Here is a 25,534-nt window from a genome sequence, read left to right as displayed (position 1 = left end):
GAATTTTCACAACCCAACAATGCGTACAATCTGCGGGTATACCGGATTGGAAGTTTATAGGTGGTTAAGGGGAGTAATCGAGAATGTATAAAGGTTGTGGTAGAGTCTTATTGAGGCCAACGGAGGTATGGGTGAATTAGGGATGGAGGGACGCTTTTGGCACTTTGCTCTACGAATGTACAAGAGCGGTATCATGGCGGCAGAGGAACTCTCGAACGAGGGGGATGCTTTTAGCAAGATTCACTCTTCTGCGAAGCATTTGGTAGACATCACGGCAGCGGATGAGCTTTGGCAGAAGCTACCTTATAAGACACATATCCAATACGTTCTCAACCCTCCGCATTATCGATTACAAACTATACATTGGGGGAATGGACTTTGTAGGCTATGCTTTGGTTTGTGAGCTGGAAATGTTGTATTTTTAGTTGCTTGGCTAGAGGTTAAGATACAGCAAAGCTTGCAAGATACAGTCGGCCTTGTTGTGCAGGAGAGATCCGGCAAGGTAACGCGAAACGGTGCACAAGCCGCGGGGCGTAGCGTATAATGGCAGCGATAATGACACTGTCTATACGGCTCGAGAGGACGGATGCGTGTATCGGTCTACAATAAGGTACAAGGCAGCTGGCAATGGAGATATCGGGTAAGCTTAGGGAGCAAACAGGATAATAGGTGTAGTAAGGTTGTTTTTGCCTGGGGGCAACCTTCTCAAAGGATATTGAGACTGACATCTTGTATCTGGGAAAGCATGGTAAGAATTGGTTACTCTTACTTATATTTGTAGTCTCACTGGATATATTATAAAAGACTCATAGATTTGCAAATATAATATTATCACTGTCAAAACCAGACTACTCGGCCCCAAAAGCTTATAGAGTTATCGCCCTACTAAATTGCCTTGGCAAAATAAGTGAAAGAATTCTGGCTCAAAGGCTTAGCTACTTAGCGGAGACTACGCAATTACTTCATTACTCTCAAATGGGTGGAAGACAAAAGAAATCAGCCATCGATACAGCAATCTTACTCACTACCGAAATCGAAAGAAATTCAAGATCCAAGAAGAAAACCTCAACTCTCTTCCTGGATGTTAAAGGCGCCTTTGATCATGTATCTATGAACAAATTATTAGATATCTGCAAGAATCTAAACCTCCCAACCAGCCTAATCGCCTGGATCTCATCTTTTTTGAAGGAAAGGCTACTCAAGCTCTCATTCGATGGCCAAATTGAAACCTTCAAGCCGATCAATACCGGGATCCCCCAAGGCAGCCCTATTTCGCCAATCCTCTTCTTAATTTATATTCGAGATCTATTCTCAGCAAATTCGATCAAATATCTCTCATATATAGATGATATAGCTTTAACAACATTTTCAACATCTTGGAAAAAGAACATCATCTCCCTCGAAAGAGCAACTAAACAGATATATGCTCTGGGCAAAGAAAATGCTATTCAATTTGATCTAGCGAAGACGGAACTAATACACTTCTCTACATCCAAAGATACGAAGACAGCCTCAATCAAGCTTCCGAACGAGGAGATAATTCAACCCTCAACACTAGTCAGATGGCTAGGCATATGGTTCGACCCTGGCCTCAGTTTCAAACAACATGTCACAATCCGAGCTACCCAGGCTAAAACCTCATTCTACCGAATGGCTGGACTTGCTAATTCTGAAAAAGGCCTTAGTCCCAAGGCAATGAGACAGCTTTATATGGCATGTGTCACCAGCATAGCTGACTACGGTTCAATTTTATGGTGGAAAGGGCAAAACCAATTCAAGAAAATCCTTCAATCCCTGCAAAACCTCACCCTTCGAAAAATCCTAGGAGTATTCAAAACCTCACCAATAAAACCAATGGAAATAGAAGCCGCATTGTGCCCTCCAGAAGTAAGGCTAAATGCTGGAATCAAACAATACGCCTTCAGATTATTGAAAATCTCCCCTTCTCATCCCGTCAATTTAATAGCTACAAAGCTGGCTACAGAAAAGGAGAATCAAGATGTAGTTGCAACCCCTCGAAGAAAGCAATTAAAACCTACTCAACTCGAAAAGATCAAAAATTCAATCCAGAAAGACTTCGATCCTCTCATTTTAGAAGGAATCCATCATTTCTACTTTCCTCCTTGGAAGAAAGAAGTTCCATATAAAGTCAATATCAGCAAATTAGGAAAAGAAGAAGCTGCGATGATCCACAATCTGGCTTTCAAATATAGATGCAAAAATACCATTACAATATACACCGATGCCTCATCCACTTTAGAGGGAATAGGGATTGGGATCGGGATAGCGGTTATCTTACCAAATGGCCGAATTTCACATCAAGAGACTATCAATATAGGTGTGAATCAGCTTGTCTATAATGGGGAACTCCTAGGAGTTACTAAAGCGATCGAATACGCAAATTCAATAGCCCAGCCAGGAAACAAGTTCAAGATATACTCAGATAATCAAGCAGGATTATTCCGGTTGAAAACCCCCTCCGATTTACCTGGTCAATCATGCCAAATCAAAGCTATAAAAGCTGCGGAAGCTATTCAAAATAAAGGAGCCGAAATCTCTCTCAATTGGGTCCCCGGACATACATCTGTACAAGGAAATGAGCTAGCTGATTCTCTTGCAAAAGAGGCGACCAAAATACCATCTTCATCTCACGAAACCAGTTATGCCTCCATTGGAATGGATATAAAAAGAATGAAATCAGAGAACTGGATAGCCATCCTTAACACTAACAATTTTCATCAACCATCGTCAACATATTCAAGAAACTACCCCTGGAAGATCAGCTCAAAAATCAGAGTTCCAGGAAACATCAAAAGAAGCACAATCTGTGCTCTGTTCCAACTCAAAATTGGACACGGATACTTCAAATCTTATTTGAAACGATTCGGTATCTCCTCTAATGACAATTGTAGATGTGGGGGAAAGGAATCTCCTGATCATCTTCTGCTCAGTTGTCCTTTATATAAAATGGCAAGGAAAACCCTCAATAAGGATAACCCCACAGTCCGACCTACCATGAAATATCTGCTTCATACTAAAGCAGGAATCATCAAGACCCTCGAATTTATCGAGGCGACGAGAATAGCCACCAGATCATGGCATCTCAATAGAATGCATGAAGAAGAAGAGGAAGAAGGCGGAGAAGAAGGGGGGTGGACCGAAAGATTGTGATTGAATTGATCAATTATGGCCAATTTGGTCAATTTAGTCAATTTGGTCAATTTGGTCAATTTGGTCAATTTGGTCAATTTGGTCAATTTAGTCAATTTGGTCAATTTGGTCATTTTGGTCAATTTGGTCAATTTGGTCAACTTGGTCAATTTGGGCAATCACCCCAATGTCAAATTTCATTACATTTCATTTGTTATTCCTCTTACTTGAATACGAGAGTATCTGTAAGGCGGGCTTGGTTCCCTAGTATTAGTTTTCACTTCCCCCATTCAAACATTAGAAGATTGAGGCTTTCAATCTCCCCAACCTGTATTAGCTACGGTCGAATAAGGCCAGCCACCCTCCATTTACTATTGTTAGAAGCCTACAAAGCTCCTAGCCGTCTTAGATAGTCATAGACTCAGTGTAGACGTTAATTTAATCAATCAATCAATCAATAGAAGAAGCAGATCATTGGGGGGAGACTGAAGGTATAATGATATGTGATAGTTTGTTAAAGCAACAACCAAAGAACCAAACACACATCAAAGTTTAGATCAAAGCACTCTTGTAAACAAGTATGTATATAGTCGTAGATAAGAGCCAGACCGCCTAGCAGAGGAGGTTGATGGTCACAAATGTGTGATGAAGTGAAGTGTGACTTACCACATAAAACTGGTAAGGAGCATTTCGGCAACTGCGCCAAAGCTAGGCCTTTTCCGGCATAGCCACTGCTAACTCAGAGGCTGGAACCGAGTATGAATTAATCAATCAATCAATCAATCAATCAATTGGCCTCTCAAGCCTCTCGATCAAGAAGAGCTGAAGGATTGAAGCTCAGTCCGCTCGCTCCTCTCGAGCCACGAAGCATGAAGGTTTATATTCTAGACGGCAAACCTCGTAACACCATGCCAAAAAAGCTCTAACCTCCTATGTACGATGAATGAATTCAATGGAACCCCCTTATACATAACACAAGGACATATACCCCTCTCTACTTTCATTTTCCATCGCTCGTCATTCAAATCTTCCAGATGGAAATGACAGACTTCACCATCTAAGTCCTAGAACATATGTATCGATAGCTCAAAGTAGCTATTCCAACCAATCCCTTTTGTACAAACTATAGTTCTCAAAAGCACAAGATGTGCAATAGGATACCACATCAGATAGTTTGTTGGCATATTGCAGTCCAAGGTACCCAGTTCAATGTAGACGTAAGACGGGACAAACATCAGTAATTCTAAATCCCCTTCTTTCGTAGTTTTCAAAGCCCTCTTTAGTATGGTTGATATGCTTGCAAAGTGTAGAAGACAGCAGTAATGCTGTTGTTGTAGAGGATGGTTGAATGAAAGAAGTTGTCAAAGATGAAATGGAAGGAGAGATGGTAGGTTGAGGGAAAGAAGTTGTAAACATTGCAGAAGACGATAATGCTGCAGAAGCTGTAGAAGATATTTGTTGGTACGAGAAGGATACGGAAGACGTAGCACCCACGGATTACGTAGGTCCTGTATGTCTAATTGTATTCTGTCTAAAGAGCTAGCTACATATTGAAAGTAGTAAGTCTTATATAGACTTACTAAAAGAGCTAGTCTCTTTCGCGTTCGCCTAGTTCTTTATTACAGTAGTAATTGAATTGAAGTCATTCACTTCGTTCACACAGAAATGGATAGAAGTTATATGATGGAAAAAGACTATATAAACCTCTCTATCTTCCCCTTCAATACATTCTATCATCATCATCACATTCACTTAACTATCATACGATCATTCCCCATTCACTCATTTACTTATTCCAACTATCAAACTTTCTTTAAGAAAATCAATCACTTACTTTCATCAAAATGAAGTTCTCCATTGCCACCATCATTGCCTGCGCAGCTATCGCCAATGCAGCTGCTCTCCCAGCTCCAGCTCCTGCAGCTGCAGTTGGGGATCCAAATGCAGTCGTTGCACCCTCAATTGAGACCCATTTCAGTGGACAAGTTAGAAACACCTTCTAAAGCTTTACATAAAATGCTAATGATTTGATAGTTTGATACCAATGGAGTATTGTTCCCCAAGGAGGACAATGAGACTGATCAAGCACTCCAAAAGCGTGAGGAGGACAATGAGACCGATCAAGTACTTCAAAAGCGTATAGCACCATTAGTCATAATGGGTACAGCGCTCGCAATCAAAGGTGTTGGCATCTTGACAAAGATTGCTGTTGAAGTTGCTGGTGATACCCTCAAGAATCTCAAGAAGTGGAACGAAGTAAGTGGTTTTTAGAAATACCTTAATTGCTCTGGTACTAATCTACTTACTAGACACGTGAGGCCTTTACTCAAAAGACTACTCTCGAGATGTGGAAAAGAAACCCAGATTACAACAAGTTCCCTGCTGTTGCTTGTTACAACAAAGGTTACCATCTCCAAAATCCTAGTGGTCAAGATGGAAGAGTATCTGCCAAGCTCTCTCTTGGTCTCCTCAACACTGAGTAAGTACCCTATATGCTTATACAGCTATTCCTTAAAATTCGATAGCTTACTATTATAGTTACGACTGTCTGTTCATGACTGGAAACAATGCATTTTATACTCACAAGGAAGGTGGATATATCAATGTAAGAAATAATTCCTATCAAATGAAACCATTATACTAATAGACAACCAGCTTTCCTACAGATACAATGGTAACCGTTGCAGTTTCAACAAAGGCAATGGAGATTTGACTTGCAGATAAAGAGTTAAAAAGCTACAGTTTTTACAAGAACTCAGAATACAACAGTCTTGTTATCAGTAATAGGGCAAGCGAACATGGGCTAGGTGGCCACCTAATCCATTGTTTAGTTGCCAGATTTTTGTTATCATTGTATCATTATTTTTGAGGCCTTGTTTTGCTTTCCTTTTTTGTATTTTAGTGCTTAATTAGTTCAGTTAAACCCGCAAATAGAGTTGTTTACTTTGAATTTGAATATTCTTGATTGAGGGGAGTTTTATTTATGAACATAGTGACTCAAGTATGCTGAGTATCTAGATTGAAATCGTATTATGTGGAACACTTTCTATCCGCATATGATGCTTTTTTTAACTTGTCAGTCTATTTGATAGTTCACTCATTCATTCATCAAGCAATATTGTGTAAAAGGTAAAGGAATGAGAAGGGTAAACCTAGATCTGGACTTGAACCGGTACTTGAATCTGTGCTTGAATCTGGTATCGATTGATTCCAGTTCTAGAGTAACCTCACAATCAGGGCTCATGAATATCGTATGAGATAACGCATCCGATACTTTGTTTCTCTCGCCGCAAATGTAATCAATATGAATGCTGAGCACCCTTAAGTCATTGACCCACGGTGAATAGATTAAGTCTAGTATCCTACTTTTGGACCACTGTGATGGAAAAGTCGTAAACGGAGTCATTCAATTACTTAGAATCTAAAACTAAAGAACTAAGAAGATTCTAAGTAAGAAGGTCTTTATATACAGGGCTAGTGCACGTGAGCCACTAGTGGGGTAACAACCGTCACGTAACACCTTGATTGATTGATTGTGTTTATCGTCATAGGCCGTAGGCCCACGCGCCTTGGCGCGTGATAACCTTAGCCATCTATTCCAGATTTGGACAAATGACGCTCAGAGGAGTATGCCTCCGAGTAGTGTACTAGCTAGCTAGGGAGGGTATTTATATACAATTTAAAGGGGCTAGGGCAGGGTTTACATGATTGCCTTCGCGACAGATTTGGGGCCGGTTGGCTTAGTGGTTAATATTGTGGTCCTCCTCGTCCACTAGATCACTGGCTCTTGATCACTCTCCCTTCTCCTCATACAATTTTGTTGAATTCGTCACGTAACACCTAGTTATAAACCACCTCGAGAGCCTAGAGCACTTCCACGTGATCTAGACGGCAAACCTCGTAACACACCGTTCCCCTCGATATAAATCAGTGGGATCGGTGGGAGGCCTTCCCACCGTTCCCCTCGATTTAAATCGGTGGGACGAGTGGGACCACGTGACCCCTTGTTTAGTCATGTGATACGGGTTTTAGTCGTAAGTGAATACCGTTGTAACATATAATTTAAATATTTTAAAAGAATTTAATATTTATTTTTGATAATTTTTATTGATGTGACGGAAATCCCTGCTTTCCTCCCACCTTTATTATATAAGAAACCTCAGGTACATTAACCATGTCCACACATGATACGATTACTCGAGATTAGTATGCGATTTAGGTGACCTGAGGATCAGATCCGGACAAGTACTAGGTATCAATGGTTATCGGTAAAGTAAGATCATTGGAGGAATAAATATGACTTCTTTTTGCCTAGCCATTGCGGCTAGGCCATTCATTTGTGTATATATAGAGTAGCTATCCCCATCTACAGGTGCTCTTCACCTGTAGATTCTAAGTTAAATACAATTGCTGGTGTTGACCTCCTGGGATCTTGGCAGCATATGCATATATAGTACATATGCATATAAGGAGCAAACAAAACTCAACTTTTAATTCATTCTTTCCTTTTTGGTATACTGTTTGTTTGCTTTCAATATTTTGATTTCAAAGCACTTTAATTCCGAAGGCCGAATACCCAACCTATTCCTTCATTTTTTGAATATATACTCGCAGCTTAACTGCTCAGCTAGAAAATCAGTCAATTCAATCTGATGCTCTTTCTAGTCTCAAGAAACCCAACAGCTGGTCTATAAACACCCTTTTGGTCACAGTTTTAATCAATTGATTTAATGATTGTTGAATAATATAGGTTTGAAGGTGTGAATTGAGGGAAAAGTGGCCCACTCGATGATAAACCACGTTATTTGAAATAATAAAATTAATGAAAATCCAAAAATTTCAAGATTTATTAATATCTATATAATAAACTTACAATTCAAATTTCAACTGATTTTATTTGTTAATTATTGAAATATTAATATATAGAAATAATTATTTTTGGTGTAAAAAGGTGGCCGGAATTAGGGGTGACCGGGAAATAGAGTACTAGACTTAATGAGAGATGCTAGACTTCTCTCTTTCAGCCCAACTGCTTATCCAAAAAAAATATATATATATACAAATTGTTTGTCATCTACATTTGCCTAAGCCTGTAAATGCTACAGGGATTTAGCTCGAGTATCATAAACACACAGAGATCATTATGATATTCATGAGCATGTAAAGCCTACTTGACAAGCGACAGCGAGTCCCTTAGAGCGTTGAGCTTGTCACTGTGAGAAAAGTACCTTTTTAGTAATCATACATAAAGAATCGTGCCGGTTACACCACGATGTGAACGACCTACTGATACTAATATGCCAGTATCTATACGTTGGTCAGTGACAGAATTTTGAAGAGCTCAATTCAACCACACAACTAAGTAAGCAAAGAATTGTCAAAATAAATAGGAAAACAGTATCTTATGACCAAAAAAGAATACAGAACAAAAAATGAACTAGATACTCATCTAGCCTACATGTCCAGAACTAACCTATGGTAATGATTTCAGGAGGTGAATGATTCTTTATTGTAGATGTGAAGAGGGTTGTCTTATTATTGGAGCTACGATTCCAGACTATATAATAGATCCGCAATCGCACTTAATATATTAAGCCTAAAAAGCCGCCCGCAGCAATTAGACCAATCCAGCAAGTATAAAGTTACTCCTATATTTCCTTCACCCTGTACTCTTCTATAAAAACCTGGAAGCTATCCGGAACTTCCAAGCGAAACCAGAGTATTATATCCTGTAGCCTGGAACCGATGTCATCTAGCCTCACTAGACCTTCGATTGATTGGGGACCCGTCCACCTCATCGCAAAATTGCCCAACGCGAAGGGCTTAAACCATAGACTGTAAAAGCATGCCTATTGCAGATCGTTTAGAACGACAAACTTAAGGGTATAGAGAATGTCTGCTGGGGAAGGATAGGCCAAAAAGAAGCGAAGGGAATGTCGAACTTCAAGATAAAGCATAAAATATGCCGTTAACTCGTGGTATGAATCAAAATAATATCTTCAGTTTTTAGTACTAGCAATATCGGATTTGAGTAATTCAATGTAGACTTTAAGGATGCTGAATTTTGTATCAGAGTTTCAAAGCCAGGATTCCGCCAAGAATCTATTCCCTGTATTGGTCGCCATGAAAGGTTGTATTTGAGCGCGTAGAGGGGGTTTATTTATCATTATCGCACGTGTAAAACGATATATAGCCCCATTAGAGTTGCACACGCTGTCCATATCCTAACAACGAGTACGGAGCCAGACTCCGCATTATGAGACTCCGAAATAACATTTTCATGGACTATGTTTAATGAGTTCAAAGATAGTACTTGGTAGAGCTTAGATCATGAATACCAAGGAACTTGAAGAACGACTGTGTACTGGGGTATATTAAACCGCCGATACTTAAATGGACCCCTTGGGAGTTAGAGTTAAATTTTGCGTAGAGGTATAAAAAGTCCAATTTCCTGAAATTTAATTCAACCTTAAACTCGAGTGCCTGAAAAGCCTGAGAAAGTCTTATGGGGTATTTGTTAAGAAAAAGGTACATGAACGGTATTCTGTACCATTGCCGAAATTTACAATATTTGGAGTCTGGTATACTCCTCAAATAGTCCTATTCCACCGCTTACTTTGTACACCGCTCTCCCCTAACCATTTGCCATTCTAATCCATTCATCAATATCTCGGTTCTGGCGTGTAGGGTTTATACCCTGGGTAAGCTGGTGTCTCTGGCTCAGGGACATAAGGTCTGTATCCCGGATAGGCTGACGTCTCTTGCTGCTGGGGACTTCTCGGTGATATCACTCTGTTCGGTCCGTTTTGTCCGATTCCCCTAGAAGGCATGAGTGGGGCAGGATATGTATCAACATTGGAGGAATTGTCTGGTTGGTAGTATTGGTATGATTGGTATGATTGGTCGGTGTTGTTAGTATGTGATCTTCCTGGGTCAAGTGGTCTCGAGGAATCATTTGAGAATTGACGTGATGGCTGAGATGGGTATGGTTGATTGTCATACATTGGTTCTACTTGAGCATATCCGGAAACAGGCGTGTCGTTGAACCCACTGTTGAAAGGAAATTCCTGTGGCATAGCTGGTTCAAAGTCTCGATTTTGTGGTGATTCGCCATATGCTCTGCTTGGCGCTGGAGATGGCCCGCCCCTATATTGCCCCGACTCAAGATTAATTCCAGGGGCAGGCGATGGTGCACCACGGTATCCTCGGTTGCCTGGTGGAGGCGTTCCTCTATATCCCATACCTGCTTCTCCAATCCCCGTTGCTAATCCTGGTCCCGGTGTACCCCTGTATCCCATTCCATCCAGCTGATTATTCGAAGCAATTGGAGGTGGCGTTCCTCTATAACCCATAAGTGGATCCGTAGCCATCCCAAGATTTGGTGATCCTCCTGGCCCAAAAGCTCTACCATTTCCAGGTAGGTTGTTTTGACTTTGGTTGTAAAAGCCCTGAGAATTCATGAAACCATTGTTCATACCCTGACCTTGTCTTCCATAAGCGCTTTCCCCTTGTCTATTTTCTGGGCCGTTGGGATGATTACTGACAACGCCTCCAGTCGTCATTGGCATATTCTGACCCGTAACAGGATCCAATTCTTTCAATTCCATGCCCATTTCACCTTTCTCGTCATCATCCACATGCTTCTGGCTTGCATGTTCCCATGTCGGCATAGGCGGTAATGCATCTTCCGAGATTGTCTTTGGTGGATCGACGGCAAGACCATTTTTTCCTACTTCAAATTGTGCGTATTTCGGTGGTTCAGGCCTGGCAGGAAGAGCTCCGCCCATCATTGGGGCTGGAGCTTGGTAGCCTTGATTCGGATATGGATTTGGAGGAGGATAATCGTCGAGATGTTTGTGAGGGCGGTCCCTTTTCCCATCGCAACAACCACCACAACAATCGCAACATTTAAGGAAAGAGAAACAGCTGCAACAGCAAGACATGCCACAGCAAGCACATCTTATTATACACCAAACTATGGAGAAAACGGTTAAGCCGACGAAGATGATTATTGCTATGACAGGCCATCTGAAGGGTCAAAGTTAGTTTGGATTTGGTCTAGGAAGGGTACAAAATTAAGGCAAAGAGGAAGGACCGACGAACTTGCAATATGTAGCTGCCATGCAATTTGACCATGAACTAAATGAGTTTTGCACATTTGATGCATCTCCCGTAATTGATCTTTTTTTAAGTAAACTTGCCACCAATATTTCTCCGATTCCCCTCCTCCTACTCCACTCCATTGCTGTTGTGATATGTGGCATTGTGGGATATAATGTTGGTACGCAACAGACTTTGAAAGTTAGAAAGTACTTTGATGGTTTAATTCGATTTGACTTGACAGTGAGTTGCCAAGTTTAAAAACTGCGAAAACTTGAATAATACACTGCAGGAGAACAGTTCCTCTGGATGGCACAAGCTGTGTCGCCGATGGTATTTCCAGTTATTCTTTCGATCCTCATTTGTATGATTTTTGTCCTTTCGTTCTTCTTGAAGAAAATGCTCAAGTTGGCCTACTTGATGGCTCACCATCCAAGTCCCAAGTGTGCTCGCAAAGTGTTTGATTCTCTGAGTCAATTGTTGACCTTGGCGTAGTAATGCTCTTGACTCCTCCCAAGTATTTCTTCTTATGACTGAGGTTACAATTTCAACTGCAAATGCTCCAATTCATTGTTCCAATTTCGGTGAGTCTCATTAGTTAGGAGTTGTTGATCAGCCCTCTGGTTTTCGTACTTTCGTATTCTCGTATTCCCGTATTCCCGAATTCTGTCGCAAAGCAATTAAAGGTTGAAAAGAGAGCAAGAGGTTAGCGAAGAAATGGTTTGCGTTCCTAACGTATATCCTTATGAAGTGGCAAAATAATACAATATTAAGGAGAGTGATCCCATAAATTCAAAGATTGATAATATGTGGATGAAACGAGAGTGGTTAAGGTCTTGGTTTGTTACAGAGAGAGAAGGGGAGGTTGTTAGTTGTTGATGTTTACTTCCCGATGACTGAAATTGAAAGTCTGAGCTTTTTATTCCGGGGGGCTATGGTGGTTATCTCAGACTATTTTGGGGTATTTCACTCACTCCACTGATCCACCAAAAAAGTTCCTTAATCTGAAGCGCCTGGGAAAGGAACTACCACGGCAGGATTTATTTATGCATCGTACCTAATTATTTAGTGGTGTGCATCAATGTGTTTGTGAGTGAGTGGGTGAGTGAGTGAAGAATGGGAGGTCATTTAATCTTATACCATGTTGTTATAGTAGACACATATATATCGATCTATGTAAAATGCTTATTTCCTCTACTTCCTCTCCTCCCCTACATCCGTACTTCCCTCTATCACCAAAGCATTGGGCTCTCATATCACAATCACAACCGAAATGGGATAACCCCGGCACCCTGCAGCGCTCCACTACACTAATGTCAGGGGCCCTCACTCGACCTTGGCGCCATGACATGATAGAATGTGGCTGATGACCTGTGGAATGCTTGGTAATTGAGATTGAACTGTGGCGCAGATATCGAGATGTCAAGTTGCAATTATTCTTCAGAGTGAGAACGTAGCGTCATGCTCATTCATCTCCATCTTATACATCATGTATATCATGAAGAAGTTTTCACTGGCTACTGATCTAATATTCAACCAATGACTTTGGGAGGTACTCGAGAATAAACAATCCATTTAGGTAGAAGCCTTTATCATGAAGATTCCCGTGGCCGGCCTGGTAACAACATAATTAAAGGTATTTGAGACCCCAAGGCTGAAGGATCGAACAACAAGTTGTTGTGGTAGTGTGACACATGATTCTGGCGCTGTCTTGCAGTACTACGAATGCTCTCGCCATGCACAAATAGATCGTGACATTTTCGTAGCTTCTGACTAAATGGGTGGACAAGGCTCTACCCCATTCTCCTGTTTTTTCCTCCGCTGTGAAGCCAACAGTCTTCAGTACCCAGCCAATACTCTTTGTGAGTGGGGTCACTATAAAGTGATGGATGCGAATATCTTGGTGGCTTAATTCCTAGTGTTATAATGCTGGTGTCGTACACAGCACATAGGTAGTTTGAGGGCATGATGAGACGGAACTGGCAGTGCGCCGCTACAACCTCACTCAATCAACACAGAGATGAATTGATAGATTAAGGCTGGTGCATGAGACAATTCACTAGCAAGCTGAGCTACTCCAACCCAGGTGTGATTCCCCCTAAACAGAGCACTACAGTACCCATTGGCACTTTGACATTGACGACGCTATTTTAGTAAGCCACTTACCTACGCGGTTGGGTAGTTCTCTCCCGAACTGTTTCTATCTGGAGTGGTGTTTGAGTATACAATATTTTGGTTGCAATTCCGAGTTTGAAAGCGTCGTATGGTTAACAGAGTATTGGAAGATCCTAGAATCACAGAGTACCTCTCCCATCCCCAAAAGAATTCGAGGCATGCAAGAAAGCTTTTAGACATTTGCCATTACAAGGCTCACGTCTAATTGTGAATTAAAATAAAAAGAAATAATGCGCATCCAATTTGGGAGATTCCGAAGTTTAGGATCTCGATTCTGTGCTGAATGTTTTTCTCATTTTCCAAAAGTTTTGCGATTACAATAAACTTTCAAACTTTAACACCTAGCAGAAAGAGAGCAATTGGCTGCTGGAGTCACTGCATTGGAAGTTTCCCTTGTATCTTTGACTATAAAGAAATTTGAGGTCTGAATTTAATATGGAACAAAAAATCGAGTGCCACTCTCCTTTGAGATTTGCGACAAGAACTCCAGGATTGTAGTATCTGGGGGGAAAGTGGTTGACTGGATATGGTGTAGTTTGAAGTCTGAGAAGATATTATATCGATGACATGAGAGATGGGAAGATATTGGAGACGGGCAAAAGTAGGGAGCCGTGGGGTGTGTGGGGGGCGGGGAAATCACTGATTTTCGTCTAAAGATAGGGGAAGGAAGACTAGTGGCAATATATGAATCCGACACCTGTGCGTGTTGCTTTTGGATTATAGCCGTTATTAGTAGTAGAGATGAGAATATACTTTGGGATGCCTTTTGATTTATAACTCTACGATAGTTTTGAGTCTGGGTTCGAGTGCGATGATACTCGATGTAATGTAGGTGATGGTGGGGTTATTGGCAAATAGAAAGTATTGACATGACAGAGAAATGTGAAGAGGGCAATAAGGATGCCTACTGCAACCAAAGGAAACTATTCATCGACAGCGCATATGTGATAGATGCAAAACTTGGCGTCACGAAAATCTCTTCCTTCAGCAATCAGATGATGGACCATATATTTGGATATAAAAAGCAACGAGCTCAATTCCCAATTGTCCGTACCCTAGGTTTATTATCCATTTATCATTACCATGCATAGTACGCCCACGCCTAAGTTGACAAAACCCGCCCTTAACTCCCACATTGATTGCCCAGCCCCAAACCCAAAGTGACATCAATGTCATGACGCGAATCCTGCGATTCGTAATCATTTCAATCATTCTACACCCTTCTACTTGCCCCCGTGCTGTAACCGCATCATTTGGTATAGTCGTAACCTTGCACCTCCCACCAATCACCTCTACAGTCGCAAACCAAGCCTCTCCTCCGTGCTCATGGATCTCCCCAACCAACTTTCAACATTCACTTTCTCTCTACCCGTTCGGCACTTATCGAATAATACCATCACCCTCAGCCGTCTTTCCAGGTGGTGGACCCATTGGCGCCTGGTAAACATCCTCGCCACCTCTGGTATAAGCATTTGGCGGCTGCTGCAACTCAATTCCCTCTTGTTGAACAGGTTGACCATGATGTCCGTAGTATCCATCATTACTATTGAACGTATTACCTGTCTGTTGAGGTGGTATTGGTCCATTTTGAGTGTACACTGGAGGAGGAGGCCCATAGTTATAGGCTCCGGGTTGATTGTACTGGCCGTATGGGGGTGGTTTAGCCATCCAGCCAGTACCATACATTGGTTGAATGCCTTGACGACGGCGACGGCGGGAGTTAAGACATCTGGTAAGTAGTGTTAGTGCTTTGTTGTGATCTGAAATGGGAAAATGTATGGCTGAGTTTCCTTTGGTCCTTTGGACGAAGGAAAATGGTGCCAGTGAAGGGTTTTTGTAGGAATGGAGCAAAACATACGATAATCCGAAAGCCAATAAAACAAAAGCAAGAATTATGAGAACCAGTACAACCCATCGTCCCCAACTGCCCCATGTGGAATAGCAGTTTCCGTAGTAATCGCAGCTGTAGGCCATCTTGTTAGTTGATGGATTTCGTTAATGGTATCGCGAGCAATCCTCGAATGATTAAAATGAGTTGGATATGATTATGTAACTTTCCAAGTATCGCTAGATGTATGGGAATGGAGCTGAAATCCCCAAAAGCCGCTCTTGGTGGAGGAGGTTATTGTAGACGTTGACGTCGAGCTTATTCCTGACGTTCACGGCTTCACACCCAACAACAAAGAAAGTTGGAGGTTGGAAAGGGAAAAAAAAAAAGGATGGTAAGAAAATACGAAGGGAAATTGACTCACTTATTATCATCGTCATCATAATCATTTCTTTGCCTCTTGGCAATGACTTGCATCAGCACAGCCATGATTATTCCAATATCAGATTTGGAAATTCAGGCGTTGTTCAGCTGGTTTTTAGGTATGTATGTGTTACAAGGAAGAGCTTGGGATATTTTTTATTGGAATGAAATCCTGATCGTGGCAAAAGGATAACACGGATGTGTTTGAGGGTGACTTGATGGTCTTTGCGGGGTAAGAAGAAGTAGTTGATGTGGATATGTATATGATATGATCGATGTGATGTGATGTGATATAATACTCGAGTATGGTAAATAGGAAGTGGAAAGTAGGAGGGAGGAGGAATTAAGAGAAGGCGGAGAGAGATATAAAGAAAAAGCAATGTACAGTGGGAGAGATGTAAGGTTGACAGATATGAGGTTTATCGTTTTTGGGAATCTCTTGAATTCTTGGTGACGGTGGGCCACATTGAGGCTATGCAACAAAGTATGTATCTATGTACATTGTACTCGGAGGGAAGAATACTGTACCTGATAAGTCGGACGCTATGTAGGGATTTCCTTGATTCCATATGGATGACAGACATATCACGCATTATACCTTTTACTACTCCGTATTCCGACAATTGATTGCGTGGCCGTTGAATAACTTGTCCCGAACATTCCAGATCACGAGAGAAAGAGAGAGAGAGGGAAGTATCGTATAATCCTGAATGATTCGCCGTCTTATATCATCAAGTCAAATCGATGAGCCTGAATTAAATTTGGTGGCTTCTTTGTGGCTCACTATGTATGAATGTATGATACAGTAGTGTATTCAACACTATAATTTGTTTCAATTGGATATTCGATCGATATATTCTCATTATTGTTCCACTGTCCTTGGTAGGTAGATATTGGAATAGACTATGAGTTCGGACTCCGTACCCCCATCAAGCCTTACGTACAATGCTACCCACAGTACTCTGTACTCATCATCATACTCTGTAATCATTGATAACATATCGACTGAGCCGAACAACCTCGTAAATATAGCAAAATACCTACATTACATTACAATACAATACTCTCCTCGTACTGTGCCAACCCTCGCTCAGCTTATTACAATGAAGTCATACATTCATCCATCATAATCATATCTGTACTCTGCACAGAGTAGCTACTCACACCCAACCCACCTCGTTCGTCCCATGTCTTCCCTTTCATCATCCACCTGCAAGATCAAACAAATCCGTCATATCCAATTCCCCATCTTATAAAATTACGGAGTACAAGAGTAAATCAATTCATGCTCCACAACAGCCCTGTCCAGTTTCCAGTTTCCAATATCTTTTTTCTTTTTTTTTTCTCCCCCTTCCCTCGCTCTTGGATTCTTGAGCCTTGTCAAAATTGGTCTCCTCTCAAGGATAATTTTTCTTCAAATCACATTATCAAATCCCCTTCTCGCCACTTCATCCAATTAAATTCATGAATATACATCAGAATTCCTGCAAGCCATGGGAATCCATGCACGGTGCCAACGCATCAAACGTGCGGACTGTGCTTTGAGAAATAAGAGCTGCCAGCGAAGCATGCGCGATGCAGCTCAATGTGTTATTGTATGAAATGTCTAGTCTCCCTCTCCTTCCATAATTTCTTTTTCTTCCTTCAATGATGTCTTCCTGTCAGTTCAATTCCGGAAAGAGAACTTGACGCCCCTACGACATCTCACCATTTAAGCACATTGCGAATCCACCACGAGAAACCAGTCATGATTGCTATGTACAGAGGAATGCGCCGAGGAAAACGATGCGAAATATGGAAGATGGGATTTGCGTAAAACACTCAGCACGCGGCCGTAAAGCTTCCTATTCAACTACAACTTCTTCCTAGAATTTTTCAAATCTTTACACAATTTTGCTCGAGGTTCAAAATACCAACGGCGATAGCTTGCTTTCCTGCCAAGAAATGGACTATCGACGGTACACGCGCACCCTTATATCCATGAAGGTATTCCGAACACAAATGCTTGGAAAAATCCTTCAGATTACACTTGCCATGAGATATATTCCCATCGCGGGCAAATACCACAAGTTTTGGACAGCACATCTCCTTGAAAATCAAATCCCTCGTCCTCCCAGAATGCCTTCAACATAATTCAAACTTTCAACGCGAACATTTGCCTCATTTCTACCAGTGCCAAGGTACGACGTTGGCATAGCGTATCGTCGATACAGCAAATACAGACAAGGCGCCTGAATGTTCCGCCCGAAATCTCCTCATTATTATACTTGAAGTTGGCTAATAGAGTCAAAAAGCTGGGTCACCTATACAACATGGATGGAAACACTGGGATACAAAAGGCACAAAATATGAATATTTTAAATACAATGTTTCCCATCCGATCATCTCAACACACGGTACCCGCTAACCCATTTACCATCTGGCACCTTTCAACACGCGAAACGTCGACCCAACAATTTAACAAGAAAGCAGAGGGTCGTGAGTCGTCTCATCGTAGCAGACATTGGCGCATCATCAAGAAGAATACAAGGAAATTTGATACATTTCTGTCGTGCTGTTCCGCTCACAGCATATCGAAAACCCGACGTCGATAGGACCCTCGCCGATTGAGAAGGAAGAATTTGAAAATAATTAGAATTGGTTGCTGTGAGCTGAAGAGATATATTCATGGTCCGCGAAGACCCTTTTCAAAGTTCGATCATGTATTATCCCATCTTTTCGCCATTTCGTGTCGTCAATCATCGTTAATATCCGGAAAATTCGCACCCGTCACACTCCAAACTTGCGACAAGCTTTACCTGTCCTCAACGATCCTTCATTCATGAACCCGTCCGTACGGCCGCCTTATTTATTCGCTCTCGCAACCAGCCATTGCAAAACCGCATCCAAATTCGTCTCCTCCTTGGCACTGATCCCATAACAGCTCACCTCTCTGTGTCCCACACTCTTCAAATCCAATCTCTCAATCAACTCATCCACACTCAGCTTGTTTTCCAAATCAGACTTATTTCCCAACACCAAAAGTGGTATACCTTGCAAAACTGGCTTTTCTAACAACAGATGAAGCTCATCCTTAGCGATTGGTAAGGCGTCCGGATCGGCTGAGTCGACAATAAATACGATCGCATTCACACCGCGGCAATATCGTTCCCACATGGAACGAAAGCGTGGCTGTCCACCTAGATCCCAACATTTAAGGGTGACGTGACCTTTTTGGACACGCTTCATATTAAAGCCAACGGTAGGAATGGAGCTATGAGTGGAAGCAAAAGGTGGTCAGCTTAAGGTGGTTGCGCAACGTGGGGTCTACAGATCTGCGAACCCCGCCTCAACTAAATTCGGGTCATGATAGGAAGTTTTGTATGTGTTGTCTGGGATGTGAAAGAAAGAGACCATCGTACTCAAGTGTAAATTCTCCGCCCTACGTATTGACATGATCGTCAGCATTTGCGCCAAGGTAAAAGTTTCGATATGAAGCGACCGGTGAGTGGAAAAATCAAGCTTACCGCCAGCACTCTCAACAAAGAGGTCTTTCCAGCATTTTGCAAACCGATCATCGTAATATCCATTTCGGTAGCCCTAAATGGCACATCCGAGGTTAGTTGCTGAGGAGCAGGAAATGTTGAAAAGTAGCATTATCGGGAGGTCGCGGTGAGCACGAAGAAGTGCGGCAAATTGACGTCTTCACTAAGCAACAGATGGTAAAATACACACCAGAAAAGTCGCAGCAACCAATCGTACACTCGTCTAAATATGCTTGCCATGATCACTCAGTCACCCAGGCACACCTTTGTAGATTATAATCGTTTTGACGAAAGCTCTCAAGCACTTTTGCTGAGAGTTGTGTTATTTCGATGGTTCGCGAGGCTGCTGTACAGGTACGGTAGGTAGGTAGGTGAAGTTTCTAGAGAGAGAGGAAAGATAGCAAGATTGCAGGGTTGAAGCCGGCAAAAGAAGCAAAAGATGCAGTGTGTGTGCAGCCGCAGACCGTTTTTCCGTCAATAAGCCAATGATCAGATAGCTGCCACCAAGGGATCGTAGACTTGTCTTTATAATTTCAATAAATTTTCAAAGTAACCTTGACGATTTGTACCAAGTGAAATAGTGAATGGTGAGTGGTGAGTGGTGAGTGGTGAATGAGTGAAGTTGAATGGTAGCATTAATGGCGGGTAGATAGATTCTTCTCTCAAGGTTTCAATGTGACGGTGAAGGGTGGAGGGCAAAGGGCAGAGGGCAGAGGGTAAAGGGTTGAAGGGTGAGGGTAGCAGCGTAGCTCTAGCAGCTTAGCACAATCGGTTGAAGCGCTTGTGCTCGTGCTTGTGATTCACTGACTGACTGATTTGATTGATTCACTCACTGATTTGGTGATTCCCCTCAGGGAAGAGGAAGAAATGCACGAACCACTTCGGTAATGATTTTACTGATTGTGTGGTTTTGCGGGCGGATAGGCGATAAGTACAGTGGAGGCACTTTAGTGTTGGATGACTGGATTGATTGATAGATTGAGACTGTACTAAAAAAATTGATTAATCTGTACCTATACAAATAGAAAGAGAAACACAACAGCCAGAGAGTAAGTGACTAAGTATCTTTGAGTTTCTATGTAGTACTGGCTTGCCGGTTATTGTAATACAATCAATAATAAGTAGGAATGTGAGAGAGGCTTTGCTTAGGTTGGGTAGAAAGTGATATCAATATACCGGTATACCTATACCTAATAGACAATATTGGATGAGCAGAGGAAGAGGAACAAGTATTCGATATGCAAGAGATCATCAGGTCAATAATGAGTAAAATAAGGAGAGTCATGGAATAATAAGAAAGTACAGTATTATCTATCTATTGATGAGGTTCGAGACAGGAAGAGACCCGCCTCCATAGCAAAAAGAAAAGGGCGGGAATGTTTCTTTTTAATGGCTAAGTGAAAAGAAAGGTAATCTTACTTCTTCTTCCACCCCTTTATACGAATACTGGGTAGAATATGATGAGATCAATTCGTTCGTCCCCTCTCGTTCGATTTGAACAAGCAACCAAGGTAAAGGTAGGCAGGTATGCATCTATGTAATGTATCTAACCAGTACATTCATACCATATCACATATCCCAAGTCGTATAGCACTTAAACATGCAGCTCATTCCGGGAACATTTAGATTCAGATTTTACTACTTGCGTCCAATGGATGATTTTCATACATGGATGCAAGCAACAACCATCACCATCAGTGAAGCTCTTTGATGTTGAAGAGCGAATGAAAATCTTTAGATCTTACATCCATCTAGATCATTTCAAACCATCAGTGCCCTGGCGTTGGAATTCCTGCAGATGAGAGCCCAAGGTATTGCTCAGAATATCGCGAGCTTGAAGCTTGAAGCCTAATGAATGTGAAATTTGGTTTGCACGGTTTGCTTTAATATTGCGGGTATTGGTAGACCCAATATCGGTACTTGCTTCAAACAAAAAAGCCTCGGCGTTAAGATATCATCGTTGCGATAAGATAGATCTCCCGAGTGCTTATGTCATCAAAATATTTTCGAAACTTTTTTTCTGCCGCAATTTGTAAATGCCGCTCATTTGATATCAACAAACTCTCTGGGTGGTTACACTTTTCCATGAATTGAAGGATTTTATTTGATCGTAAGTATTGAATTTCACCTTCATTAGCCTCTGATCATACTGCCATAGAAAACCTCCCTTAACTAATCAATTGCGCTCAGCTTCGCCATGGCTCCCTCGAAGTCTGCCCCTGCTCCCACAAATACAAAATGGACTCATGAATTTGATACGATTCGAAGAGAGAAGCTTTTCAGAGACCCCCCAAAAGATCACTCAGCATATCCTGCACTTACAGCTGCAGTTGCACCTCATATCGAGTCTTTCAATGCACTTTTCGAGAAAGATGGTTTAATTGCCCAAGGTTTATTAGATATTGGATCCAAGACATACCTCGATGGAGATGATAGGTTAGGACCTAGTGGAAAGAATAGATTGACCGTCAGAATCAAGGAGGTTTTTGTTGAAAAGTCTATGTTGCCTCCATCCAACAAATTTTCTACCAAGAACAGAGAAATTTTACCGGCGGAATGCAGAGAACGACATGTTACCTACAGAGGAAAGATGTCGGCGCGCATGGAGTACTCGATTAACAATGGGGACCCAAAAGAGTTTATTAGAGATCTTGGGCAATTGCCTTTGATGTTGATGGTATTAATCCATACTCATTTCATTCTTAATGGAGCTGACCTTTTCTTTCCAGTCAAACAAATGCCATCTTCAAAACAACTCACCAGCACAGCTTGTACAGAACAAAGAAGAATCCGAGGAGCTCGGAGGATATTTCGTGGTGAACGGAATTGAGAAAATCATTCGTCTTCTTGTTGTGAATCGTAGGAATTTCCCCATGGCCATCATTAGACCTTCATTCAAAGGCAGAGGTCCAGCATACACCGAATTCGGTATGCTGATTCGATCCGTACGACCTGATCAAACTTCCCAGACCAATGTTCTTCACTATCTGAATGATGGAAACGTTACTTTCCGTTTCTCGTGGCGCAAGAATGAGTTTCTGGTACCCGCCATGATGATTTTGAAGGCGTTGGTGGAGACAAACGACAAAGAAATTTTTGAAGGGCTTGTCGGCACTCCTGGTTCAAAGGGAACGGATAACACATTCTTGAATGATCGGGTGGAATTGTTATTACGAACCTACAAGGCCTACGGTTTGTACACAAAGAGCAAGACTCGAGCATACTTGGGCGAGAAGTTCAGAATCGTCCTTGGAGTCCCAGATACCATGTCAAATTACGATGTCGGAACGGAATTTCTGCGAAAGATTGTCCTCGTCCATCTCGGAAATACAAACGTTACGGAAGCGCAAGACAAGGATAAATTTAAGATGCTTCTTTTTATGACCAGAAAGTTGTATTCTTTGGTTGCTGGGGACTGTGCTGGTGACAATCCTGATGCGGTCCAGAATCAGGAGATTTTGCTTGGAGGATTTTTGTTCGGAATGATTATCAAGGAGAGACTGGAGGATTGGCTTCACACTAGTTTGAGAATGGCGTTGAGGGACTATGTTCGACGAAGCCCGGAAAACAACTTCGTAACACCAGAATTTTTGAAAGATTTCCCTGTCAAAATTTGTTCAAGAACAAATGAACAGGTTGGCGGTGCTTTAGAGTACTTCATGTCAACTGGAAATCTAGTCAGTCCCACGGGATTGGATCTTCAACAAACCTCTGGATTTACGGTTGTTGCAGAAAAGATTAATTTCTTGCGATTCATCGCCCATTTCCGCATGATTCACAGAGGTAGTTTCTTCGCCCAATTGAAAACTACTACCGTTCGTAAGTTACTGCCAGAGAGTTGGGGTTTCATGTGTCCTGTACACACTCCTGATGGAAGTCCTTGTGGGCTGCTCAATCATCTCTCACACAAATGTATAATCCTCACACACGCCTCGGATGTATCAGCTTTACCAAAGCTCCTTTCAGAACTAGGTGTCGTTAGTACCGGCTCATCATCCACTGATGAAAGTGTTGTCGTTCAATTAGATGGAAAGATTATGGGATGGTGTTCACCCAAGCAATCTCTCGTCATTGCCGATACTTTACGTTACTGGAAGGTCGAAGGGACACATGGTGTTCCGACTAACTTGGAGATCGGGTATATCCCCAATTCTCACGGAGGACAATACCCAGGTATCTATCTTTCTGCTGCGCCAGCTAGAATGGTCAGACCAGTGAAATATCTAGCGCTCGATAAAGAAGATTTTGTTGGCCCACTTGAGCAACCTTTTATGTCTATTGCTGTCACCGAGCAGGAGATTGAAGCCGGGGAACACACTCACGTCGAGTTTGACCCTACTCATATTCTCTCCATCCTTGCCAACATGACTCCTTTCTCCGATTTCAACCAATCGCCCAGAAACATGTATCAATGTCAGATGGGTAAACAATCTATGGGTACACCTGGAACTGCCATCCGTTACAGAACCGACAACAAGGCTTATCGTCTCCAAACCGGACAAACTCCAATTGTTCGCGCACCACTCCATAACGATTATGGTTTCGACAATTTCCCCAATGGAATGAACTCGGTGGTTGCCGTCATTTCTTACACCGGATACGACATGGACGATGCTATGATTATCAACAAGTCCGCGCACGAGCGCGGCTTCGGTCATGGAACAATCTACAAGACGAAAAAGTACGAATTAGAAGAAGGACACAAATCTCGGTCTGCCAGAAATATCAAGAAGCTCTTTGGTTTCGCTCCTGGTGGACTCGTGAAAGCTGAGTGGAAAGCAGCCATCGATGAGGATGGTTTGCCGTTCATCGGGCGCATGGTTCAAAATGGGGATTTGATTGCTGCATGGCACACGGTTTCGATGGATGAGAATGGAAAATACGTCAATCGAGATGGTCAGACTCACTTCGAGAAGTACAAGGAGACTGAAATTGCATTCATCGAAGAAGTAAGATTGATTGGAAACGAGAACGGAATAGAGCCTTGTCAAGCTATTTCTGTCAAACTTCGCATTCCACGTTCTCCAGTCATTGGAGATAAATTTTCAAGTCGTCACGGACAGAAGGGTGTTTGTTCGCAAAAGTGGCCAGCAGTCGATATGCCATTTACGGAGTCTGGTATTCAACCTGATACTATTATCAATCCTCACGCTTTCCCTTCTCGTATGACTATTGGTATGTTCGTCGAGTCCTTGGCCGGAAAAGCAGGAGCATTACATGGTTTGGCGCAAGATAGTACACCATTCAAGTTCGATGAGGAGCACAAGGCGGGTGATTATTTCGGGCATCAATTGATGAAGGCTGGGTACAATTACTACGGTAACGAACCTATGTATTCCGGTATCACCGGAGAGGAGTTGCACGCCGATATCTACATTGGAGTTGTCTATTACCAACGTCTTCGTCACATGGTAAACGATAAATACCAAGTCAGAACCACTGGTCCAGTTACACAACTCACCGGTCAACCAATCAAAGGTAGAAAGAAGGGTGGTGGTATCCGTGTGGGAGAGATGGAACGTGATTCTCTGTTGGCTCACGGTACAGCTTTCTTGTTACAAGACAGACTACTAAACTGTTCGGATTACACCAAATCATGGATCTGCAAGGAGTGTGGTACTTTCTTGTCGACCCAGCCTACAGTCTCAGCATTTGCAAGCAAGAAGAAAGGAACGGGTGTGGTGAGATGCAGAAAATGTGCCACGAGAGCGGAAGGAAAGTTTGGTGGAGGAGAGGTATGGGAAGATGGAAAGGGTCAGAGGTGGGTTGGTGGTGAGGACACAACCGTTGTTGCTGTCCCAGGTGTGTTGAAGTATTTGGATGTTGAGTTGGCGGCTATGGGTATCAAGTTGAAGTATAATGTTGGGCCTTGAGCGGAGTAAGTTGCTGGTGAGAAGAGAGGGGGCAGTAGAAGATGATTGACGAATTGAATTTGGCTGGCGTTTGGGAGAAAGGAATAATTGTAGCATTTACAAGGAGTACTCTTTAATTTTGTTTGGAAACTGCATGAATCGATGGTCAAAAGCTACAAAATATTGATTAGCATGAATGAAATGTTATGGATTTAATGATTTCTCTGGGTTGGGATGCAATTTGGTGCTGCTGGCTCTTTTTTCTTGTGATGGAGCATGCATCTTACTGAATTCTAGCAGATCTCAATGGTCCAACCTCCCAACAATGGCTGAGTAGTGCTCCCTACTTTCGAGAACTTTTCTGATGATGGTATGAAGCGTGTATAGTCTAGTCGATCCTTTGGATGAATTTAATTTTCACCAAAACATAACATTTGATGAATTGGAAGTTCCCCAGGGGTGGTGGGATGATGATGTAGTTA

At 42.1% G+C, this 25,534-nt stretch overlaps 7 protein-coding genes across 7 annotated transcripts; 4 read left to right on the top strand and 3 right to left on the bottom strand.

Annotated features, from left to right (window-relative positions):
• Positions 1-975: 975 nt before the first annotated feature.
• SS1G_13372 (hypothetical protein) lies at positions 976-3,171 on the top strand (the record flags this gene model as incomplete). The annotated part of the gene is made up of 1 exon (XM_001585805.1): positions 976-3,171. One exon carries the CDS (start codon positions 976-978, stop codon positions 3,169-3,171), a length of 2,196 nt encoding a protein of 731 aa, XP_001585855.1.
• Positions 3,172-4,994: 1,823 nt separating this feature from the next.
• Positions 4,995-5,874, top strand: SS1G_13371 (hypothetical protein; the record flags this gene model as incomplete). The annotated part of the gene is made up of 5 exons (XM_001585804.1): positions 4,995-5,135; positions 5,185-5,406; positions 5,460-5,629; positions 5,689-5,755; positions 5,806-5,874. 5 exons carry the CDS (start codon positions 4,995-4,997, stop codon positions 5,872-5,874), a joined length of 669 nt encoding a protein of 222 aa, XP_001585854.1.
• A 3,938-nt stretch (positions 5,875-9,812) lies between these two features.
• SS1G_13370 (predicted protein) lies at positions 9,813-10,937 on the bottom strand (the record flags this gene model as incomplete). Its single annotated transcript, XM_001585803.1, has 1 exon — positions 9,813-10,937. The coding sequence occupies one exon, from the start codon at positions 10,935-10,937 to the stop codon at positions 9,813-9,815; it is 1,125 nt and encodes a 374-aa protein (XP_001585853.1).
• Positions 10,938-14,805: 3,868 nt separating this feature from the next.
• Positions 14,806-15,742, bottom strand: SS1G_13369 (hypothetical protein; the record flags this gene model as incomplete). Its single annotated transcript, XM_001585802.1, has 3 exons — positions 14,806-15,154; positions 15,284-15,388; positions 15,678-15,742. The coding sequence occupies 3 exons, from the start codon at positions 15,740-15,742 to the stop codon at positions 14,806-14,808; spliced, it is 519 nt and encodes a 172-aa protein (XP_001585852.1).
• A 1,427-nt stretch (positions 15,743-17,169) lies between these two features.
• SS1G_13368 (predicted protein) lies at positions 17,170-17,277 on the top strand (the record flags this gene model as incomplete). The annotated part of the gene is made up of 1 exon (XM_001585801.1): positions 17,170-17,277. One exon carries the CDS (start codon positions 17,170-17,172, stop codon positions 17,275-17,277), a length of 108 nt encoding a protein of 35 aa, XP_001585851.1.
• A 1,243-nt stretch (positions 17,278-18,520) lies between these two features.
• SS1G_13367 (hypothetical protein) lies at positions 18,521-19,245 on the bottom strand (the record flags this gene model as incomplete). Its single annotated transcript, XM_001585800.1, has 2 exons — positions 18,521-18,898; positions 19,183-19,245. The coding sequence occupies 2 exons, from the start codon at positions 19,243-19,245 to the stop codon at positions 18,521-18,523; spliced, it is 441 nt and encodes a 146-aa protein (XP_001585850.1).
• A 2,152-nt stretch (positions 19,246-21,397) lies between these two features.
• Positions 21,398-25,073, top strand: SS1G_13366 (hypothetical protein; the record flags this gene model as incomplete). The annotated part of the gene is made up of 3 exons (XM_001585799.1): positions 21,398-21,877; positions 21,930-23,019; positions 23,146-25,073. 3 exons carry the CDS (start codon positions 21,398-21,400, stop codon positions 25,071-25,073), a joined length of 3,498 nt encoding a protein of 1,165 aa, XP_001585849.1.
• Positions 25,074-25,534: the final 461 nt, after the last annotated feature.

Source organism: Sclerotinia sclerotiorum, genomic scaffold (genome assembly GCF_000146945.2).
Source record: "Sclerotinia sclerotiorum 1980 UF-70 scaffold_24 genomic scaffold, whole genome shotgun sequence".
In the NCBI taxonomy this organism is placed as follows: domain Eukaryota; kingdom Fungi; phylum Ascomycota; class Leotiomycetes; order Helotiales; family Sclerotiniaceae; genus Sclerotinia; species Sclerotinia sclerotiorum.
The sequence above is the reverse complement of the archived record's forward strand: the minus strand, read 5'-3'. Positions and strand labels throughout refer to the sequence as shown.